Source organism: Carlito syrichta, unplaced genomic scaffold, assembly GCF_000164805.1.
Source record: "Carlito syrichta isolate Samal-C Ts95f unplaced genomic scaffold, Tarsius_syrichta-2.0.1 Scaffold287495, whole genome shotgun sequence".
Taxonomy (NCBI): domain Eukaryota; kingdom Metazoa; phylum Chordata; class Mammalia; order Primates; family Tarsiidae; genus Carlito; species Carlito syrichta.
In genome coordinates, this window is record NW_007231591.1 from 186718 (window position 1) to 209014 (window position 22297).

At 34.0% G+C, this 22297-nt stretch overlaps 1 protein-coding gene across 1 annotated transcript in view; it reads left to right on the plus strand.

Moving 5' to 3' along the window:
* Window positions 1–22297, plus strand: part of KLHL1 (kelch like family member 1) — a gene marked incomplete at its 5' end in the record, with an annotated part of 353122 nt that overhangs the window by 125169 nt on the left and 205656 nt on the right. The window contains one exon of the mRNA XM_008052763.2: window positions 566–778. Within this exon, the coding sequence (XP_008050954.2) occupies window positions 566–778 (213 nt within the window). The remainder of the gene's footprint in view (window positions 1–565; window positions 779–22297) is intronic.

Below are 22297 nucleotides of genomic sequence, written 5' to 3' on the forward strand. Positions count from 1 at the left end.
AATCTGAATTAAGCCAAATGAAACTGTCACAGGAGGCGGGAGATATGGAAGATAATAAGAGGGTGGAACTTGTGGGATTTTGTGACATCTGTGGCCTATCTGGCCTGTTGTTTTCCTTTGAATAAACAATGATGCATTGTACAAAGTTACTCTTCTCTATGTAATTCTATTGCCATTTTCTGATTCATACACACACATATATATCTATAGTCAAGCTTTTAGAAATATGATATGCTATTCTTTTTATATTCACCAGATCTTATCGAGCAGTACACTTGAAACTTGAACATTTAATCACTTGGCAAATTCTGCCTGCATAACAAAGCTCAACATTATAATCCTCCAGTTATTACAAGATCTTTGCTGTCTGGGATACATTTACACTTCAATTACAATTACAATGCTTTCATCTTAACAGCTTCTAGTTTCTGAAGGATTGAGTCTCAAGGATTATGTTATAATGAGAACAAAGGTTATTGACTACTTTTCTCATTTCTTTCTAAGAAGCTTTACTAGCTAAATAAAAGTGAAGCACAACTTATGCCAAGACGTTTTCTCCCTGCAGGAAAACATCATGGAAGTTATCAGAAATCAAGAGTTTTTACTCCTTCCAGCTGAGGAGCTCCATAAGCTACTGGCCAGTGATGATGTAAATGTTCCTGATGAAGAAACCATCTTCCATGCATTAATGATGTGGGTCAAGTACGACATGCAAAGGCGATGCAATGACCTGAGTATGCTTCTTGCCTTCATAAGATTGCCACTGCTTCCTCCACAGGTAATTATATATGATGCTATTTTGAGAGAAACAACCTACTGGAAAGTCCTAGATTTAAAATTAACATCAAAACACATTTTTAATAACTTATTCACATATTTAAAAGTTTAAATCAAGTTCTTTTTCTAAGATAAATTTGATAGTGGAGAATGATAGATAGGTGATAAATCAAGGATGTTGAAAGTAAAATGTTAAGCAAATTAAATTTACCAGAGTTTTATTAAGCAAAGAATTATTTGCGAATTGGGCAGCCCCCAAACCAGAATAGGGGCAGAATGACTCTGGTACTGTTGTGTGATCAAAGATCTCTGAACAGAAAAAGGAAAGTGACACACAGAAAACTGAAGTCAGGTACAGAAATGGCCACATGAATTTTTGCCTTATCTGAACACAGCTTGAATAGTTGGCTGGTTTTGTTTCGCTGTGACACATTGATTGGCAAAAGAGTAGGCTACAGTCTGTCTACATATTCAGTTAAGTTACAGTTCACTGTGTACAAAGAAACCTTTAGATTAAACTTAAAATATGTAAGGAGGCAGCTTTAGGCTAAACTTAATTTAACATGAGTCTGAATTTTATATCTGCCACTTATTGCCTCTTGGTCACTTGTATGAGTATAATAATATCACTTAATTTATCTAATATAGTTTCTTTCTTTCTTTTTTTTTTTTTTTTAGAAAGCAAAATTTATTAAGAGGACAGAAAAACTCCCACAGTGGGAGGGGACCCGAGTGGGTTGCCCTTGCTTCTACATAAAATATAAAATGTAATCATATTAAGAAGGGGTTGGTGGCTCAGCCTGTAATCCCGTGCCTTTGGGAGGCTGAGGTGAGTGGATTGCCTGAGCCCGCGGGTTCAAGACCCACCTGGGCAGCGAGACCTCATCTCTACAATAAATCAAAAAATCAGCCGGGCGTGGTAGCGCATGCCTGTAATTTCGGCTACTCGGAAGGCTGAGACGGAAGGATCGCCGGAGCCCAGCAGGTCGAGGCTGCGGTGGCTGGGAGCGGCCACTGCACTCCAGTATGGGCGACAGAGTGAGACTCCAACTCAAAAAAAAAAATATATATATATATATAATTATATTGCCACAAAAAAGTTTTGTGAGAATCAAGTAGACAATATATATAAAATACCTAATCATAATACAGTGTCTATCAATCTATCTGTCATTCATTCATTCATCAAAATTTTAACTGAGATGCAAATACATATTCTTTGGTCTTTTTAAAGGCTCAATAAATGCTATTTCCACTTTTACAGAAAATAACCATATATCTGAATGGTAGAGAGTTATGAGGTAACAATACTTAGCTGGAATGATGAAATTTTTGGTAATTAGAGACAAGAAGACTCTGAAACCAAATGAACCAACCATTCCATTTTATTGATGGGTTAAGTAAGGCGCAGAAAAATTGATAAGAATGTTAAATTTATTCATTATATTGAAGGAAGAGTAGCTAGCTCTCCCTGATTCTAAGTCTTGTATCTTTAAAATAACTTGTATGTTGCGAAATTACCTATGCACAGCATTGTTAATCCAGGATCTCTGGCTCTTCAGTCTATCCAAAAGTAATCTTGAAAGTGTATTTGACCTCTGAATTAATAGATAAAATTGTACATATATAGTGTGGGGAAGACGGGAAGCCTATATCATTCATCAATGGCATTGGTGTCAAGTCACCATCAAAAGTTTAATAAATTTTTATAACTAGTAATGTAAAATAGAAAATCATAAAAGAATGATAGGCAGGTATAAAGTGCCAATAGCAAATGCACAGGTGAGATTTATGGTCGTATATTTATGACTGGAAGGTTAAAAACTTATCACTGTATCAAAATTGGGAAAAAATCAAGTTTTATAAATAAAGTAATAATTGTGTATCATGTAGCTACTGAAATGAGTTAAGGAATAAAAACAGAGGGAAATAATTTATTAAAGTCCTACCTAGACAAATTGTAAGGACTGATCATTATACCAGGCTCTTAGGAAAGGAAACATGCATTCTGGTAACTTGACAAAGAATAAAGTGTCATTCCAAGTATTGGATTGTTACAAATCTCTCACCCTAGGTTCTGATTGTTTGCGTTTAGGAGTCTTCTCCTAGGGCAGAAATGGTCAATGATCACCCTTAGCCAATGATGGCCAGTGATGGTTATTAGTCAATGGCAGATTCTTTGTCAGTGGGTTCCTTTAACCCTGGCGCATAACCATTACTCTCTACCCACTTCAACTGTTTGTTAGAATGTGGAAATCTCAGAGCTAAATTGGTGATCGAAAATTATTGAAAACAGCACAACACATATCAGAGGTTAAGAATGTGACCAGGGCTCCATTTTCTCAGGGTATGTCTTTCCTTCATGCCCTCTTTCCTCGCCCTTCTATCAACAGATGTGGGGAGACACTGCCCTCTGGATGTGTCATTAAACTGTTACATCAGAACAGCTTATTTGTTCCTAAGGCTACAATTTCCTGTGGGATTGTATTTCTTATTGGTTCAGCTGCTTTCTCTTCCTTAGTGAAGGAATATTTGTTAACCCTAAGACATAAAATATTATTAGTTTTGGTGTAAAAAACAACTACTAAAAGAGTTTTAACTCCTATCAAAGTGTCCAACTGAGATAAATGTAACATAAATCTACTTCTTATTACTGTCTTTCAAATTGGGAATATTACTCACATACATTTCACTGTACCTTCAAACAATAGATGTGTAGGAAGAAAGAGTAAAAGTACTTTCTTTTTCATAAAATATATTTGTATATGGGAGGGGCTATTATTTTAATAACTAATATTAATAAACTGTAATTATAAGCATTTTACATGCAATATTTATAATAATGAAACACAGATACAAGGTAAAAATTATTCATTATATTTTACAGAGGATAAAATAGGCCTATAGAGGTTCAGTGATTTTCAAAGTTCACAAAGCTAGTGAAAAATTCAGTTTTCCTGAAAATCTGGGCTAATCAGATAAAACTATGCATAGAGATATTGTTACTATAATGAATGTTGTTTCCCTGTTTGCTCTCTGTCATGGAAGATCATTAAAATATCCTGAATCCAGCAATTTTGAAAGTTTCTATAAAAGCACTAAGGATGGAATAACAGCAAGCAAAATAGGAATAGACATGCATTTATTTCTTTCTCTAGTTACTGTATATAATCTATTTTATGTCACATAATTTCTACAATATCCCTATGAGGTATTGTTATTCTCATTTAATAAATGAATAAATTGAGAAATGGCATCTTCTTATTAAGTTCTAGTAATCAGATTTCACCCCAGCTGTATCTGACACTAATGTTGATTCTTCCTCAAGAAGGAAATGAATGCAATATTTGTTTATGGCTGGCATCATATCTACCTCAATGTCCAATCTGAGCTAAAAAAATAATAACAATAATTGAATCTAGGATTTTACAGCCTGGCACATGGACTTTCAAAACTAAATGTTTTAGGGTCCTTTTGAAGAGCTATAAAAATGAGTAGTAAGCATTTTTCTTTTTAAGCCTGGAACCAATACTATATGGGTTCCTATGATTCTTATAATAATCAATATCTACTTATTTGATAGCTTTTTAATTATTAGTGTACATATGATGTGTGTGTTTACACATACAAGTGAGTTGTTTGTGTGGGTTTTTGTTGTCAGGAGAACAGGTCGATTTTTAAGCACAATATGTACATGAAAGAGAGAGAAACAGAAAAAATAGAAAATAGTTTTAATGGTTAGGAAAGTTATTTGGAGGACTGCTGGAGTCCAGCTCCAGGAGAGAGTCAGGGCTTGAGATGGGGGAATCGGGAAGCGGTGAAAAAGAAAAGACGAAAACGACAGGAATCCTCTTCCTGGGGAGAGCTCAAGACTCTGCCAATTTTTATTCAATTCTTACAAGCTTATATAGTTTTTTTACTGACCCCTCTACCCACAAAATGTATCCCATGTTATACATTAAATGTTTACATCATGTTTTTTCTTTTGTTTATGGGGAAGTTGACCTTTACAAGTTTCATTTTGTTCCTTCCTGCTTCCGGTGGTGTAACAAAATACCAGCTGCCAAGAATTTATCAGCCACATCCTGTGACCTCTAGGCCAACTGAGTCTCTTCCCTTCACTATTCTATTTCTTTTCCTTTCCTAATCTATTTTCTTAATTCTACCCTTATATATACTTTTAGCAGCAATATATTGACTTGCTTTTCTTTTATATAACCACCCTTATCTTACACACTATGAATTCTTAATACTCTATTTTTTAAAAAATTTAACTTTCTTAATTCTAATTGCCTTATCTATATTACTTGCTATTTTCTTATCCCCTATTTTACATTTTATATTTCTAAACAAAACTTACATCTAAATCTACACTTATATATGAAATTAATCTTACTTCTAATCCTAAATGCATTTAATTTTAAACCTACATTAAGTGTGCATAATTTTAAGTTTACCTTAAAACTTAATTATTTCCTATTCCTTCTATTACTTATATTTAACTAATACCTACATCTATAATAAACATTTATCTTTTAATTATAACTGTTATTTATTTAATTCTAATCCTTACTTTAATTTTAACCCTCTTTCTAATTAAACTATAATATTTCTTAAATCAAAAGGCATGTCTGTGACTTGTTTTTCCTGAAAACACCTGTTTTTGGAGATACTCTGTCTCAGTTTCTCACTTCCTCATCAATCACAACTGCCAATGTTGTTACTTATAAAGGGTATGAGGAAGTACTTGTTTTTCCTTTTTTAGCTAAAAGTTGCAAAATTTCATGGGAAAGAGGGTAGTAAAAACATTCCCTTGTCTCTTCATGGGGGAAATTTTTGCTGTTGAGCCCTTTTTACGTTTCTATACATAGGTTAACTGCTAATTCCACATCCTTGCACATTCTAGCTAATTGTTTTACTTATCAAGGGAAGTGTTTTTCAAGCCTAAGCACGCATTCCTTTAAGGCCAAAAGGAGTTCTTCAATAGGATCCATGGGGCTCTGCCTCCAGCATGGCCGCTTCCCACTGGGGCTCTGCTCCCAGTCAGTGTTTTTCCCATTTTCGGGTAACCTCCATTTTGCCTCTTTAGGGGTTGTGGCTTCCAGCAGAGGACATGTCACATCAAGATTTTAACATAAATGAGATTAGAAATGTTAAAAGTAGCATGATTCAAAGTACTATATATTATTAAAATAATCACATAATTTTAACAGCCAACCTCTCATTCATTTCTCTCTCTCTCTTCATATATGATATATAAATAATTTTAATATGTTACATATATTGTAATATATAATTATGTATATTATTTAACAAAAAACAAAAATAATATTAAAATACTAGCCATATTTAAAGGAGAAAAAGTCTCTGTTTTTCTCGTGCGGTAAGGGATTACTTTCAAAAGGAAATAGTACCTGGACTACTTTTTGAAGGAAACTTAAAAAGAAGAATTTGGTTTATGATATTTAAAGATAATTTCTCCAGATGAAAACGAGCAGTTTCAACTGAATGAGAGAACAATGTTTGAAAGACCCAATGTGAACTGCTTATAAGATTGTTTACCCTAACATAGCAAAGTACTAACCAAGGCAAGAGTAGAGAAATTAAAGAAGATTTGAAGTGATGTTTAAGATAATAAATCAATAAATATAGAGAAAATACATGCTTCCTGAATAAAGGTAAACCATATAACCTGTAAGTTCTTTTTTAGTTAGAAGTATTTGTAATTATATTTAATAAATGTTTGAGAGAAGTTCTAGAACAAAAAAAGTAAAAAAAAAAAGAGAGAGAGAGAGAGAGAGAGAGAGAGAGATTAGCAACAAAGAAAACATATTAAGAGATTGATGAGTATCAAAAATAAATTTAGTAATGTTCTTCTCATATTCATGAGATGATGGACCAATGTAAGTTGAGTATATTTTGTCTCAATTATTTTTCACAACTGGTACTTTCATTTTTTTTTTCTTTTTACTAAGCCCATTATGTGTATCTGTACTTAGTTACTTCTTAAGTATATATGACAAAATCAATTCTGGTACTCTTTATTAATTATGAATTAGCACACAAAATATAAATTATGGTAATTTTATGTAGCAAATATAATGAAGATGTAAACTTTGGGAGAGGATATGATTTCATATGAAAACAGTGAAAGGCAAAATGAGCTTAGGAAAAAGAAGACAAGACATAAGAACACTCACAAGCAACAATGCCTATTTTATCCTCTCTTGAACTACAATAACTAGTAGTAAAATAAACTCAGCTATTTGACTTTGCTAGGGAAGGACCAGAGGAAAAGTCACAATGCAAGAGATGGATAATTGAGTTATAGCATCAGAATGAATTTCATTTTTTAAAAATGTGAGAAAAAATTTAAAAAATTAAGTGAGAAATAGAATTTAAGATAATAGTGTTCATATATTTATTGAATACCATGATGTTTAACGATTTCAACAATACTGAAAAATAGAGAAATTTCAATCACATTAGAGATTGGCTGTGTGTGTGTGCACATGTGTGTGTGTATAACAAAGAAGCTACCTAACTTGACTTACTCATTTTTCTATTGCTTCTCTTTCCACAATTCAACAAAATATCATATTACTACATAATAAAAACATGCTTTAGCATTTTGTAACTATTATTTCTACAGATTTAAACTAGTTCATGATATATATATTTGCAATATGTACATTTATTTATTACTTATGTATTTTTATGTACACATAGGCATCAAATTTTCAGTTGTGATCTTTTTGAATGAATGGTTTAGAAAGTAAAAACAAGTTTCTTTTTCATTTATTTGTCTATTTTTATGTTTTAGTTTAAGGTTGTGGAGTACAATTCAGGGTTAGGTATACAAATGTTCATTCTGCAGGTACCCTTGTTGATGATGAGGTGTGCCCCATCCCAATCCCCTGGCAGTTTCCCACTACTGCCAATCCCTTTCTTATAGTATCATGACAATTGTTCAAGGTCCACTTATGAGTGAGAACATATGGTACTCTGTTCTTTGTTTCTGTGATAAATCACTGAGTCTGATCAACTCTAAATTCATCCAAGTTGCTGTGAAGTCCATATGCTTGTCCTTTATGACTGCATAATATTCCATTGTGTATCTATAACACATTTTTAAAACCAATCAAGCTTCAATGGGCAGCATGGTTGGTTCCATGTTTTTGCTGTTGTGAAGAGAGCTGCAACAAACATGTGTGTGCAGGTATCTTTTTTTATAGAATGATTTGAGTTTCTCTAGTATATTTCCAGTATGGGGATAGCTGGGTCATATGGAAGGTCAATTTATAGTTCTTTCAGAAATCGCCACACTGTCTTCCTAAGTGGTTGCACTAGCTTGCATTTCCACTAACAGTGTAGAAGCGTTCCTTTTTCTCAGCATCCTCGTCAGCATCTGTTGTTTGTTTTATTAATGATGGCCATTCTTACTGGGGTTAGGTAGTGTCTCAATGTGGTTTTGATTTGCTTTTCTCTGATGATGAGTGAGGCTGAGTACTTTTTCATGTGTCTGTTGGCTGCCCATTGATCTTCTTTTGAGAAGTGTCTATTCATGTTTTTTGCCCACTTTTTAATGGGGCTTTTTTTTTTCCTTTTTCTTTTTGGTGTGTTTGAGTTCCTTGTAGATTCTAGATGTTAGGTCTTTGTCAGATATACAGTTGACAGATATTTTTCCCCATTCCATAGGCTGTCTCCCTGCTCTCTTGATGGTTTCTTTTGCTATGCAGAAGCTCATCAGTTTGATGAAGTTCCACTTGTCTATCTTATTTCTTATAGTATGGGCACTTGGGGTTTTCATCAGGAATTGGTTGCCAGTTCCAATTGCATAAGGGTGTCTTCTGCGTTTTCTAAGATTCTTATAGTTTGAGGTTTTTCGTTTAGGTCTTTGATTCATTTAAAGTTAATGTCTGTGTATGGTGATAGCTAGGGGTCCTGTTTCAATCTTCTGCATGTGATCAGGCAGTTTTTCCAGTATCATTTACTGAATAGGTTCTCCTCTTCCCAGTGGTTGTTGTCAGAAGCTTTGTCAAAGATAAGTTGGTTGAGAAATTGTAACTTTGCTTCCAGAATCTTTATCCTGTTCCATTGGTCTGTATGCCTGTTCTTGTACCCATACCAGGCTGTTTTGATTTTTGTAGGCTTATAGTAAAGTTTGAAGTCTGAAAGTGTGATACCTCCTGCTTTGTTTCTTTTGCTAAGGATTGTTTTGGCTATTCGTGGTTGTTAATATTTCCATATGAGTTTCTGTATTCTCATTTCCAGGTATGAGATGAATAATGTTGGTAATTTAAAGGATATTGCATTGAATCTGTAGATTGTCTTTGGTAGGATAGACATCTTAACAATGTTGATTCTTCCTATCCATAAGCATGGATTTTTTTTTTTTTTAATTTGTTTGTGTCTTCTTGGATTTCTTTGAGCAGTGTTTTGTAGTTCTCATTGTAAAGGTCTTTCACTTTTCTGGTTAGAAAGATACTGAGGTGTTTTATTTTTTATGTGACTACTGTGAAAAGGATTGTGCTTTTTTATTTGTTTCTCTGCTTGCTTGTTGGTGGTGTACAAGAATGCAACTGTCTTTTGCACATTTTTTTTTGTACCCTGAGACTTTACCAACATCCTTTATCAGTGCAAGCAGGTTTTTGACAGATTCTTTTGGATTTTTTAGGTATAGGAACATACCATCAGCAAAGAGAGATAACTTGACTTCCTCTTTTCCTATTTGGATACCCCAGATTTCCTTCTCTTGTCTAATTCTTCAGCTAGGACTTCCAACACAATGTTTAACAAGAGGGGTGAGAGTGAACAGCCTTGTCTTGTTCGAGTTTTCAGGGGAAATGTTTCTAGTTTCTGTCCATTTAGCAATATGTTAGCTGTGGGCTTATCGTAGATGGCACTTACTGTTTTGAGGTGTGTTCCTTCTATCCTAGGTGTTTGAGGGGCAAGTTTCTTAAAAGTAGAGGGAAAACAATTTTTACATATTGTAAAACTATAAGGTGCTCAGAGAAATTCAGTCTTATTATCATCAGAAATTATTTAGAAGGCTTTAGATTTACAGATAAACTTTGCTTTATTTCCTAGAAGATATATCTTTTTGAAGATACATTCTAACAATCAAATCTATTGATTCTTAAGAGAAATACATAGCAGTGTGTGTGTGTGTGTGTGTGTGTGTGTGTGTGTGTGTGTGTTTATGTGCACTTACATCTACTTTGATTTTATGAAACAAAAGCTAAAAGAAAAAAGTTTGCAATGCAATGAAATGGTAACATGTTTTCTAGACTTAGGGGAATATGGTTTAATCTAATAACAAACATAATAAAATAACAAGAATACTCCAGTGTTTAACTTTAGAAAACTGATGCTACTACTGCTTTTCAGTAATTAAGTATTTCTATGCAAAACTGCAATAAGTTTATTCCATACATTATTTCTGGTAGCAATAGCAATATAAGAAAGAAGAGTCAAGTCTTCAACTTTTCACTTCATTGGAAAAGTGACAATTGATCAGATACCAGTGACATAAGGGCTCTTGTTGACCATTATAAACATTATAGCCACAAAACTCAGTAAAAAACAGCAAATCATACAAAAAGAACATTTGTAGATCAATGTACATATAGGGTAATATATGTTTTTGCTTACTTCCCCAAACTACTTCTTGGTAAGTTTGCCAAGTATATCTACATCCTTACTATTTAATGTATTATAGATCATATCTTTATTAATAAAAAAAATTAAGTCTTACAAATGAGTACGGCCAAAAGAATTAATCAAATATATTAACACAATCTCTTACCAGTCATTGTCACTTTCTCATTTGATTTGTATTCTGTTTTTACCCTCTCTGACTTGCTGGCTATCTAAATAGTTAATGATTATCTCAGGGCATCATTATAGAGATAATCTTCTGTACAAATACAGTTCATAGGAGGAAAATAAGTTATTTTTCTTCAAAATGAACCTTAAAAATAATGTCTTTAAAACAGAAATACATAGAAAACATATGCTTCTAAAATCTTACCAATTTATCTTAAATAGTACTTAGATCCATGATCATTTAACCCACTATGACATGCACATTTCAAGTCACAAAATTTTAAAAATATAAAGCTCATTTTTCTTAAGAGCTTTAAATCAGTAAGGGTATCAATGTAATAAAAGACATGCAAGGACATTTACATGCACAAACTCATTCACACACACATTATTTTCTCTGGTATAGTAGAAACAATATAGAATTTGGAACAGAATCTGAAAGTCTTTTTTTGTTCAAAACATATTAAGTGTCTCTCTTTAATCAAGGGCTGATTCCACTGTCTGTGTTTTATGCCAGCAATTTCTCTGTGCAGTTACCACTTCTACACATTAGTAGTTTCATCATTCCACACTCTATATTGAATCATTCTAATCAACTTACAAACTGTGTTGGTGCCAACATATTAAAGCAAAACAAAACATATTACTTTCACTAACTGGTCCAGTTCTCCATTTCATTTTCAGCAAAATAGGGGTTTTTTAGTTATTAAATTTGCTTATTCATATATGTCATTCTCTCTTCCACCCATTTCCATCAATTGTTTGCCCTAATCAAAATCACTAAAAACTCCATGGTGTAATTTTTTCCCTCATCTCACTTTTCATCCTTTTTCTCTGCAGCATTTGACACAATTAATCTGGTCACTCTTACCCAATAATCATTGATAAGTTTTTTTTCTAATCTCTGATGTTGCAATGCCCAGGCCATATTTGGGAAGTAGAAAATGTCATTTACTTCTATGTTTTTAAGTACTATAGAGGAAGCAATGATAAATTCTGAACTTTTATCTCCAATCCTAAACTTTTTCTGAATGATGCACTCAAATGCCCAGTTAACTACTCGACAAGTTACATTGGATATCTAAAAAAATCCAAAGTTCTACATGTCTAAAATGGGATATTTCAAATTCTCAAAATTTTCTTACCATAAATATCATGACCAATCATCCAGTTGCTCAGAACTAAATTTTAAAATTATTTTAAATTCTCTTTGCATTATGTTTAACATTTCATTCCTTAGGAAGTCTCTGACTATACTCCAAATCATATCCAAAGTCTTTTTTTTTTTTTTTGTCTCCACAACCTCCTCCTAACACAGACAGTACCATTTGCCATTTTTCTCTTGCACTTTTGGAATAATTTTTTATCTATTATTTTTACCATTATGCTTAATTATGCAATAATTTTTCAGTGAGCAACCAAACAGAATGCTTGCAGTATGAATCAAATTTTGTCAAATTTGAAATTTATGTATGTGGAATAAAATTCTAATATCGCTATCCTACAGGGATTATTCCAAGCTTACTCCTCTAGCCTCACCTCCTGCTAGCTCTCAGCATTCTCCAGTCACTCTGAGCTTCTTTCTGTTTCTTTTAGAGATCAGGATTAGTCTGTTTATAGTTCATTTATACCCTCTGATCCCAGAAATTAGAAATAGAGGCATGTCAAGAGCATATGATGGTATTGGTAGGAACACTCTGCTCTAGAGCAAGTGTGGGGACCATGATCATAGGCCCCCTAAAAGTTCACTGCAAAATCATTGACATGGGACAAGATTAATAGGAGGGTAGGCATATGCATTTTAGTTAACATGTATTCATGGGAGACTTCAGAGTGAAAATCCAACTTCCCAATGAGTTACAGAAACTTCAATACCCTCTAGAAGAAACAGGGCGAATGAGGATTTGCATTCTGGTAACACAGGTTATGGGATAGGGTGGAAGAGGAATTCTGTTGAGAGTCAAAACAGGATTGGGACAATGAATGGCTAGGGGAAACAAAGAATGATTTACAAATAGTTATTTATGGAAGATGAATGAACCTGAAAGACAGGCATTATACTGGTAAGGGGGTTTGTTCAGGTGTGGATTTATCTTACTCTTCATTTGTTCAGGTGTGGACTTACCTTACTCTTCATTTCTGCAATAGATAAAGAATAAGAGGAAGAGAGGGCAGCTTCTCTGCAACTATGTGTAGACAGGTAGGCCAGAGAGACCTTGTGACAAAAGTCATGTTTGGGGGTAAATTTTCCTGCATCCCCTCACAACATAGGGAGATCCTCTCTATAACTAATTTTTGAAACATCACTTTGTTATTGTATTTTTAATATGCCTTGATGATTCTAAACAATATAATTGATAACTTACTCCTACCTTTTGGTAAGAAATGCCTATCACACCCCTGCATTGGTTCTCCTTTGCTTTCAAGGTGTCCCCCTTTACTAATCATGTTTCAGCTTAAATGTTTTCTGTTCTTAGAATGTTCACCTACTATTTCTTGCTTAGTTTAGTTTATTTGTTTTTTATCTCTTTACTTGTAAATATATATTTTTTTAGAAAAATGTACTTAAAGGTTAGTTCACAAAGTTCCTAGAATAGACAGTACTCAAATTTTTGCTAAATACACAAATAAAAGTTTATTTTTGGCCTTAGGAATTCTAGCTCCATTTATTTTAACTATCTGTTTATATATGAATTTTCTGGAATGTGAGAGAAATCTCTATAGTGATGTGTAGCTAGTGATGCTGGGTGGGGCAGGGCATAAAACTCATGGATTCTTTGACTTACTTTTGAAATTAATTTTAAAGCAGCCAGCAAAGTTTTATCACAAAGTGTATTAGAGAAAGTAGAGAGGAAACAAAAGACTGGTGAAAGTTTCATACCAAAAAGGTTTAAGCCTTTCCTAAAAGGTAAGACTTCATTTTTGCTCTTAACTAAGAAACTAGATATATTTTCCCAACAATTGATATGCTAAAGTAGGTGGGCCAATGTTAACTGTTACTCAGGAGGTTGACATCTCTTGGCTTCCAATGGGAGGAGAAAAGGGGAGAGGTGGTCTTTTTCTGACCATATTGTCTTTTGCAGAAGCCTGTCAGACATTTCCAATTCACAGGTTCCTGAGGTAAAAGGTGGTCTTATTATAATTTCTATGGTTTTGGTTAGTTAAGGAGTGGTAAAGACTCTTAGTAATTATTAAACTAAACCATGAATTGGAAGTTTGGGCTGTCCTATTCTTATATCTGATGGGATTTTCTTTTGATTTGTCAAGGGGGTGGGGTAGGTAGGCTGCCAGCTTGGCCTGCCATAAAATGTAATTTTAAAAATACCAGAACACTTCTTAAAACCTTCCTATGGGAAATTTAACTATCTATGCCTAACCTGTGCTAGCTACCTTGCCTCACTAGAAACACTGTCATAAAGAGGGATTGGAATGCATTGATTCAGAAGTTATTGAATGGACAATGCAAAGGGAAACTTGAATAGGAAATAGTATCTGATCTCATTGCTTTGATACATTTATAAAACATACATGCATCAAATTTCCTCTAATACCTAAGGCAGTTATACAAAAAACAGATTGGCTACATTGAAAAATTGTTACATTTTTATTGCTAGCTAATAAGTCAGAAAAACAAAGTCTACTCTATAAAAAAAACAAAGCTTAAAAATAATTATAAGCACTTTTACATATCAAAGAATATCATACACAGAATTTATCACAAGGCCACACAGTACAAGAACAATTATTTTTCTCAATTAAATATTAAAGAAAAAATGTTGGTCATATTTATTTTATATAAAAATTACATTAACATAGAATATAATAATTTATAAGAATAAAAAAACTTGTGGAACATTCGTAATAAAGCAAAAGTCATTTAAACCATTAGACATTTTTCAATTATTTTAATTAAGAATTAAAAATTAGTTAAACTACTTTAATATTTTAAGTAGAGATATAGAGTATGTATCACTCAGGAGGTGTAGAAATATGGCCTGGAGATATTAATTAGGAAGCTATTAGCATATAGATATATTTTAAAGTCATAATATGAGATGGTATCTCCAAAAAATAGTGTAGAGAGATAAGGGAAGAGGACTGAGGATGAAGCTCTGAAGTATTGGAACATTACAAAGTAAAAAATAAAGAGAAGAAAGGACAAAGACTAAAATGGAGTAACTAATCAAACAGAATAAAAGCCAAGGAAGCTTTATATCCTGAGATTTCAGGAAAGAAACCATCATGGAGTATTGAGTGATCCATTGTATCAAATGCTGCTGAGTTATCTATTGTCTGAAATAGAATTAAGCAAAAGTGGGAAGACTGGAATCTAAAAGACTGCATACATAGTCATAGGCTTTAAAACTGCAAACATGAAAAGAAAAATGAGTTTGAGGTGGCTGGATTTCCCTGTTTATGTTCAATAAGGAGGAAAGCACGTGCGTGCACACACTCTGAAATTTCAACAAGGAAGGTTTATACAAAATTGGCTAACTTAACAAGGATTTGGAATAAGTAATTCTTGGAAAGAAATTAAGAGAACTTTAAAAAGTACAAAAATAGTAAACATGAGGAGCAACTACTTAGGACTGAGATCGAGCACCCAAGGGAGAGTCCTCATACCACTACCCACTCCTAGGGCTTGAAGAGGAAACAGCTGTGGCTCAATGGATAGCAGAGAAGTAACTCTGGTCCTGCAGTGGCAGAAATTACTGAAAACCTAGCTGAAACTTCCTAAAATTATTTCCACTAGGGCATCTTCCAAAGTACTCTCTGCTACAGAATCATCTAAAGGGGAAATCAACTAGGTGCTATTGTCCACTGTGCACTGCAGAAGGCTGACACAGGAAAAGTGGCATTCGCTACAGGACTTGATGAGTGGGCACATCTAAAGCAGAAAGCAGGACAACCCTCTTTTGGGTTCCCTCCCACTTGAGGTTTTTCTGTCTTCTTAATAAATCCTACTTTAAAAAAAATTTAAAAAACAAAAGCAGGAAGCAAAACCATTCCTCCTACAGTGTTCCTCCTACAGTGTCCTTTACTGACAAAGTTTCTGGTTGCATCAACTGACAAACAAAATTTAAAAGGCCCAGATCTATTTTCACCTAACAGTCAAAAATGATTATTTTGGAGCTGACGGTCAATAAACTGATAAATGGCAAACCTGGAGAGTGAGGTCAAGCATGTTAGTGTGCTTATGAGTATGATCCAGAACAGAGAGGAAATGTGATGGTGTAAGAAAGAGGAAAAACTTGTTGGAATATTTTCTTTGAATGTATTACAGTGAGTAGTGCTTAGGCACAAGTGGATGGATTGACTTTAGAAGACAGAATTGGAAAATGATCTATGCCAAGTAGTGAAAGGCAATAATATATGTGTTCAGATGTTGGTAACACAGTAGATGCAAAAATGTGTCTGTTTTGATCCTGATTTGACTAACTTTATTTTTATTTATTTTAAATTTTTTTATTATAAAGATGTGGGGTACAATTCAGGGTGAGGTATACAAACGTCAGTTCCGCAGATACCCTTGTTGATGAGGTATGCCCCTCCCTCCCCAAGCAGTTTCCCTCAACTACCAATCCCACCTCCACTCCCCTGAGAGTTTCCCACTGCTGTCAATCCCTTTCTTATAGTATTATAATTGTTCAAGTTCTGCTTATGAGTGAGAACATATACTACTCTGTTCTTTCTTTCTGTGATACATCACTGAGTATGGCGACTCTAAATCCATCCAAGTTTCTGAGAAGTCTATATGTTTGTCCTTCTTTATGGCTGCATAATATTCCATTGTGTATATGTACCACATTTTTTTGAGTTGGAGTCTCACTCTGTCACCCAGACTGGAGTGCAGCGGCTGCTCTGGGCCATCGCAGCCTCGACCTGCTGGGCTCCGGCGGTCCTTCTGCCTCAGCCTTCCAAGTAGCCGAAACTACAAGTGCCCGCTACCATGCCCAGCTAATTTTTGATTTATTGTAGAGATGAGGTCTTTCCAAGTTGCCCAGGCGGGTCTCGAACCCACGGGCTCAGGCAATCCACTCACCTCAGCCTCCCCAGGCGCGGAATTACAGGCTGAGCCACCGAGCCCGGCCCATATTTTTTAAATTCAGTTCAACTTCGATGGGCAATGTGGTTGGTTCCATGTTTTTGCTACTGTGAATAGAGCTGCAGCAAACATACGTGTGCAGGTATCTTTTTTGTAGAATGATTTGAGTTCCTCTGGGTATATTCCCAATAGGGGAATTGCTGGGTCATATGGAAGGTCAATTTCTAGCTCTTCAGAAATTGCCACACTGTTTTCCTAAGAGGTTGTACTATTTTGCATTCCCATCAGAAGTGTAGAAGTGTTCCTTTTTCTCTGCATCCTCACCATCTGTTGTTGTTTGTTTTATTAATGATGACCATTCTTACTGGGGTTAGGTGGTATCTCAATGTGGTTTTGATTTGCATTTCTCTGATAATGAGTGAGGCTGAGCACTTTTTCATGTGCCTGTTGGCTGCCCTTGTATCTTCTTTTGAGAAGTGTCTATTCATGTATTTCGCTCACTTTTTAATGGGGCTATTTGTTTTTTTTCTTTTCAACACATTTGAGTTCCTTGTAGATCCTAGATGTTAGGCCTTTGTCAGACATACAGTTGGCAAATATTTTTTCCCATTCTGTGGGCTCTCTCCCTGCTCTCTTGATGGTTTATTTTACTTTGCAGAAGCTCGCTAGTTTGATGAGGTCTCACTTGTCTATCTTATCTTAAGGTATTGGTGTTTAGGGTTCTGAATAGGAATTGGCTGCCAGTTCCAATTTCCATAAGGGTGTCTCCTGCATTTTCTAAGATTCTTATATTTTGAGGCTTTTTGTTTAGGTCTTTGATCCATTTATAGTTAATTTTTATGTATGGTGATAAGTAGGAGTCCTGTTTCAATCTTCTGCATGTGGTCAGCCAGTTTTCCCAGCATCATTTACTGAATAGGTTGTCCTCTCTCAAGTGGTTGTTGTTGAGGACTTTGCCAAAAATGAGTTGGTTGAGAAATTGAGGTTTTGCTTCCAGAATTGCTATTCTGTTCCATTGGTCTACATGCCTGTTCTTTTACCAATAACAGGCTGTGTTGATTACAGTAGCCTTATAGTAGAGTTTGAAGTCTGGAAGTGTGATACCTCCTGCTTTGTTTCTTTTGCTAAGGATTGTTTTGGCTATTCATGGTCATTTATGTTTCCATATGAACTTCTGTATTGTCATTTCTAGGTCTGAGAAGAATGATGTTGGTAACTTAATGGGTATTATGTTGAATCTATAGATTGCTTTTGGTAGGATGGACATCTTAACAATGTTGATTCTTTCTGTCCATGAGTATGGGATATTTTTCCATTTGTGTCTTCTTGGATTTCTTTGAGCAGTGTTTTATAGTTTTCATTGTAAAGATCTTTCACTTCTCTGGTTAGGGAGATGTCAAGGGATTTATTTGTGTGTGTGTGTGTGTGTGTGTGTGTGTGTGTGTGTGTGTGTGTGTGTCTATTGTGAATGTCGGCTAACTGTAATTCACACATTGATATGGAACATATAGTTAATTTCATTGCCTCGGTTTTTATACCAGGGAAAATAGGACATTGGTTTGTGATTATAATGGATTCCTTTGACAGTATAATTTCCTGAGAATTGATGTCTGTCCAAAGCTATGTTATACTGATAATTTTGTAGAGAAGTAATATATGTATGCTTCCTGGTGGATTTTGGATGTTTGTCCCCTGAAACCTCACATTGAAATTTGGTCCCTGATGTTGGACATAGGCATAATTAAAGATGTTTGAGTCAAGAGTACAGATCCCTCATGATTTGGTATCATCCTCACTAGGAAGAGTAAGTTCTTACTCTGTTAGTTCCTGAAAGAACCGGTTGTTTACAAGAACCAGGCACCTCCCCACTCTCTTTCTCTTGCTTCCTCTATTGCCACGTAGAAATTTGATTACTAATGTTGGAGGTGGATCCTATTGGGAGAGATTTGGGTCATGCGGGCAGATCCCTCATGAATGGCTTTATGTTGTCCTCCTGATAATGAGTGAGTTATTCTTCTATTAATTCCCAGAAGAGCTGGTTGTTTAAAAAAGCCTAGCATTTTCCTCTCTCCTCCCTTGCTTATTCTCTCTTGCTGTGTGATCTCTACACACACCGGTTCCCTTTGTCTTCCACCAAGAATGGAAGTATCTTGAGGCTTTCACCAGAGCAGATACTGTTTACATTCTTCTTGTACACCCTACAGAACTGAGACAAATAAAACTCTCTTTTTCTATAAATTACCCAGTCTTGAGTATTTTTTTTATAGTAACACAAATGGACTAAGGCACTTCCCCATTTTAAAAACAATAATTATTATAATGTCCAAAACCTATTAATTTACTAAGGGAAAACAACAAAAACCTCCAGAACTCTCTTTTGGCTCCCAAATAAATTAATCATCTTTGGTAAAATATACATTCCTTCCATTGTAGTCTTATTTTGTAATAGTCACTTTTTACAACTTGTAAATGACAAAAAAATGCTATAATTTAAAATAATGTGTTGTGTATAATGAGTTTGTCCCTTCTGTATTTTAAAACATTCCTTAAAGGAAAGGGAACAAACTATAGGTTCTCTGAAGGAAGCATGAATAATTGAATTTTATCACACATATGTTGAAACAGTAACTGCTGAGATTTTTTTATATCTAGTGTATCAGAAAAATATAACTATTGTTTTAATGACTCTGAAAAGTGAAGAAAGAAATTCTGCTAGAAAAGAGCAATTCAACATTAACAACTAACCAGAGAATTAGGTATATTTGTTTCTTTCCTTTCCAATTAAGTGGAAAACACACATCATCTAAAATAAAAGTTGTTATTTTAAAAACATTTTAAACGTGGCAGTACATAGTTATTGCTAAAAGTGATAGGTGCTTGTTTAGTACTTTATCATAAATATTAAAAATTCATCACATTAATGTTGTGTTTTAAATTAAGAAAAATTTTCTCCGAATAGTATTATTGCTGATGAGTTTCAAATGATTTTATATTCTATTATAAAAATAGTGCACATATTAAATTAACATTTTTCAAATATACATCCGTTTCTCCAATTTAATACTACTACTACATTGGGAAAGATTCTACTTTCCATATGATCATCTTTAAGATAGTGTAAACAGTTCAGGGCTTGCTATATCAGACAATGCTGCTGAGCTTCTGTCACAACTTCATTGGATAGAATTTTTTAATGGGTGCATTATTTTTGCCTCTTTTTCTTTTGACTTGGAAAATAGCTTATACAATATTTTTACTTTTACTGATTTGAAGTTATGTTTACCCTAATACTTTCTACCTACTGTTAGTTTTCTTATCAGGCCAATTCAAGTCAGCTTAGAGTTTTTGTTTTTTTTTTTTTATAATTAAAAATATGTGAAAGATCACATGATGTCATATGAAATGTGTAACTACCTTACTTTCATATATTGTTATTGCAGAAAAGGACATCAAAACTTGCTCCCCAATATTTTTTTTTCAGGTAGAAATTGAGACTCTCCAAATTAAAACAGACTATTTTAGGTAATATTTTTAATTTAATGACTCATGAATATGTGCCAAATGAAACTGTTTTTAAACCCATGAGAACACACTTTCAGACAAAATCTTATCTTTTGACTCTTACAACTTAGAATTTAGCACATGTTGAAGTATAAGCTATCACTATGATGCACACAGTATAAATAACAACACAGATATTGAATAGCACAATTTTTTAGGATCTACCTTAAGTGAAAAGCTAGATTATTTAAACCACAAAGCCTAATAATATTGCAGATAGAAGAATTTTTTCCCTGAGAAGTTAGAAAATCTTTAGTAACATATAACTATTTTCTTGAAATATATGATCATAAAATCACTTACTAGGCCTCTTAAAATTTCTTATAACCATTATCTTAATACATATATATCCATGTTATATACTAATCTAATAATAATGTCTTTAAATATACTTTATTGCATTGCTGATAATAATTAATGCCATCATGCTTATATTTTAAACTACCAATTACACTTTTTAACATATGTCCAGTATATTAATGTTTATTAATGTTTTCAACAGGCATAATATTTTTAAATTTATTTAGCAGTTAAAACATGCTGTTGTATTGCTATGTGCTTTCTTCATATTTTTTCATTAAATATTTCACTGTATGTCTATTGTTGTATTCTGGATATTTACTTTACATATGAAGAAACAGACTTAGCCGGGCTCGGTGGCTCAGCCTGTAATCCCGCACTTTTGGGAGGATGAGGTGAGTGGATTGCCTGAGCCCACGGGTTTGAGACCCGCCTGGGCAGCGAGACCTCATCTCTACAATAAATCAAAAAATTAGCCGGGCGTGGTAGCGCATGCCTCTAATTCCGGCTAGGATTGCCGGAGCCCAGCATGTCGAGCCTTCGGTGGCCGGGAGCGGTCACTGCATTCCAGTCTGGGCAACAGAGTGAGACTCCAACTCAAAAAAAAAAAAAAAAAAAAACAGACTTAATTAAATTACCCAAATTCAAGCACTGTAAAAAAAAAAGTATTAAAGAGAATACGACATGAAATTTGCTTAATATTTTTTTCAAAATATATTAAAATTTGGTCATCAAAACCCATCAGTTTTCTTATTAATATTACCTAAACTATTTATTTGATTGTAAATAAATTATAGAAAAGCAATCTAAAAGTTCTATTATATTTCAAATATTTTAGGTGTATGTCTAAGCATTTACTTTTTTAAAACTAAGTTAAATCTGGCATCATTTAGCATGAAATAATGATTTAATAAATTTTTCTTTTTTTTTTTTTTTTTTTGAGTTGGAGTCACTCTGTCTCCCAAACTGGAGTGCAGTGGCCGCTCCCGGCCACCGCAACCTCTCCTGCTGGGCTCTGGCAATCCTTCCGCCTCAGCCTTCCGAGTAGCTGGTATTACAGGCATGTGCTACCGTGCCCGGCTGATTTTTTGATTTATTGTAGAGATGAGGTCTCGCCAAGTTGCCCAGGCGGGTCTCGAACCCGTGGCCTCAGGCAATCCACTCACCTCAGCCTCCCAAAGCGCAAGATTACAGGCTGAGCCACCAAGCCTGGCTAATAATAAATTTTTTTTAGACAAAAATTACACTATTTTAAAGCGTTTTTTTCTGAAGATCATTAAACATAATTATCAAGTGTCAATTGATTGAAAAAAGTTTTTAAAAGAACTATTGTGTAAAAAATATTTTATAACTTGTTGTAGTTTAAAAGACATGAATCCACATAGACCTCTTATTTTCATGGTGTGACAATAAAAACTGCAGTAACTAAGATAAAAAATCATGATTGTGGGTGAAGGAGCGTTAATCAATGAGAAACAGAAAACAAAATTAGGATTTATTGAATTTTTTCATTATTCTTTTTTGAAATTGTCCTGTATTATACTATAGAATTTATGACCTGAAATATATTTAAAGATATATGTTATTTTCACAAAATAATTAAATATTTTATTGTACAAAATCATTATTTGATTAACTCACTTATGAAGGCCTTTAATTGTTTTTATTTTCACCTGAGTTTTAATAATGTTTCTCAGGCCATCTATTCCTATTGTGATACTTTTTCAAAATTAAAATACCTCATTTTGATAATTATATTTTTCTCCTTCCTTTGGTAATTCAAGT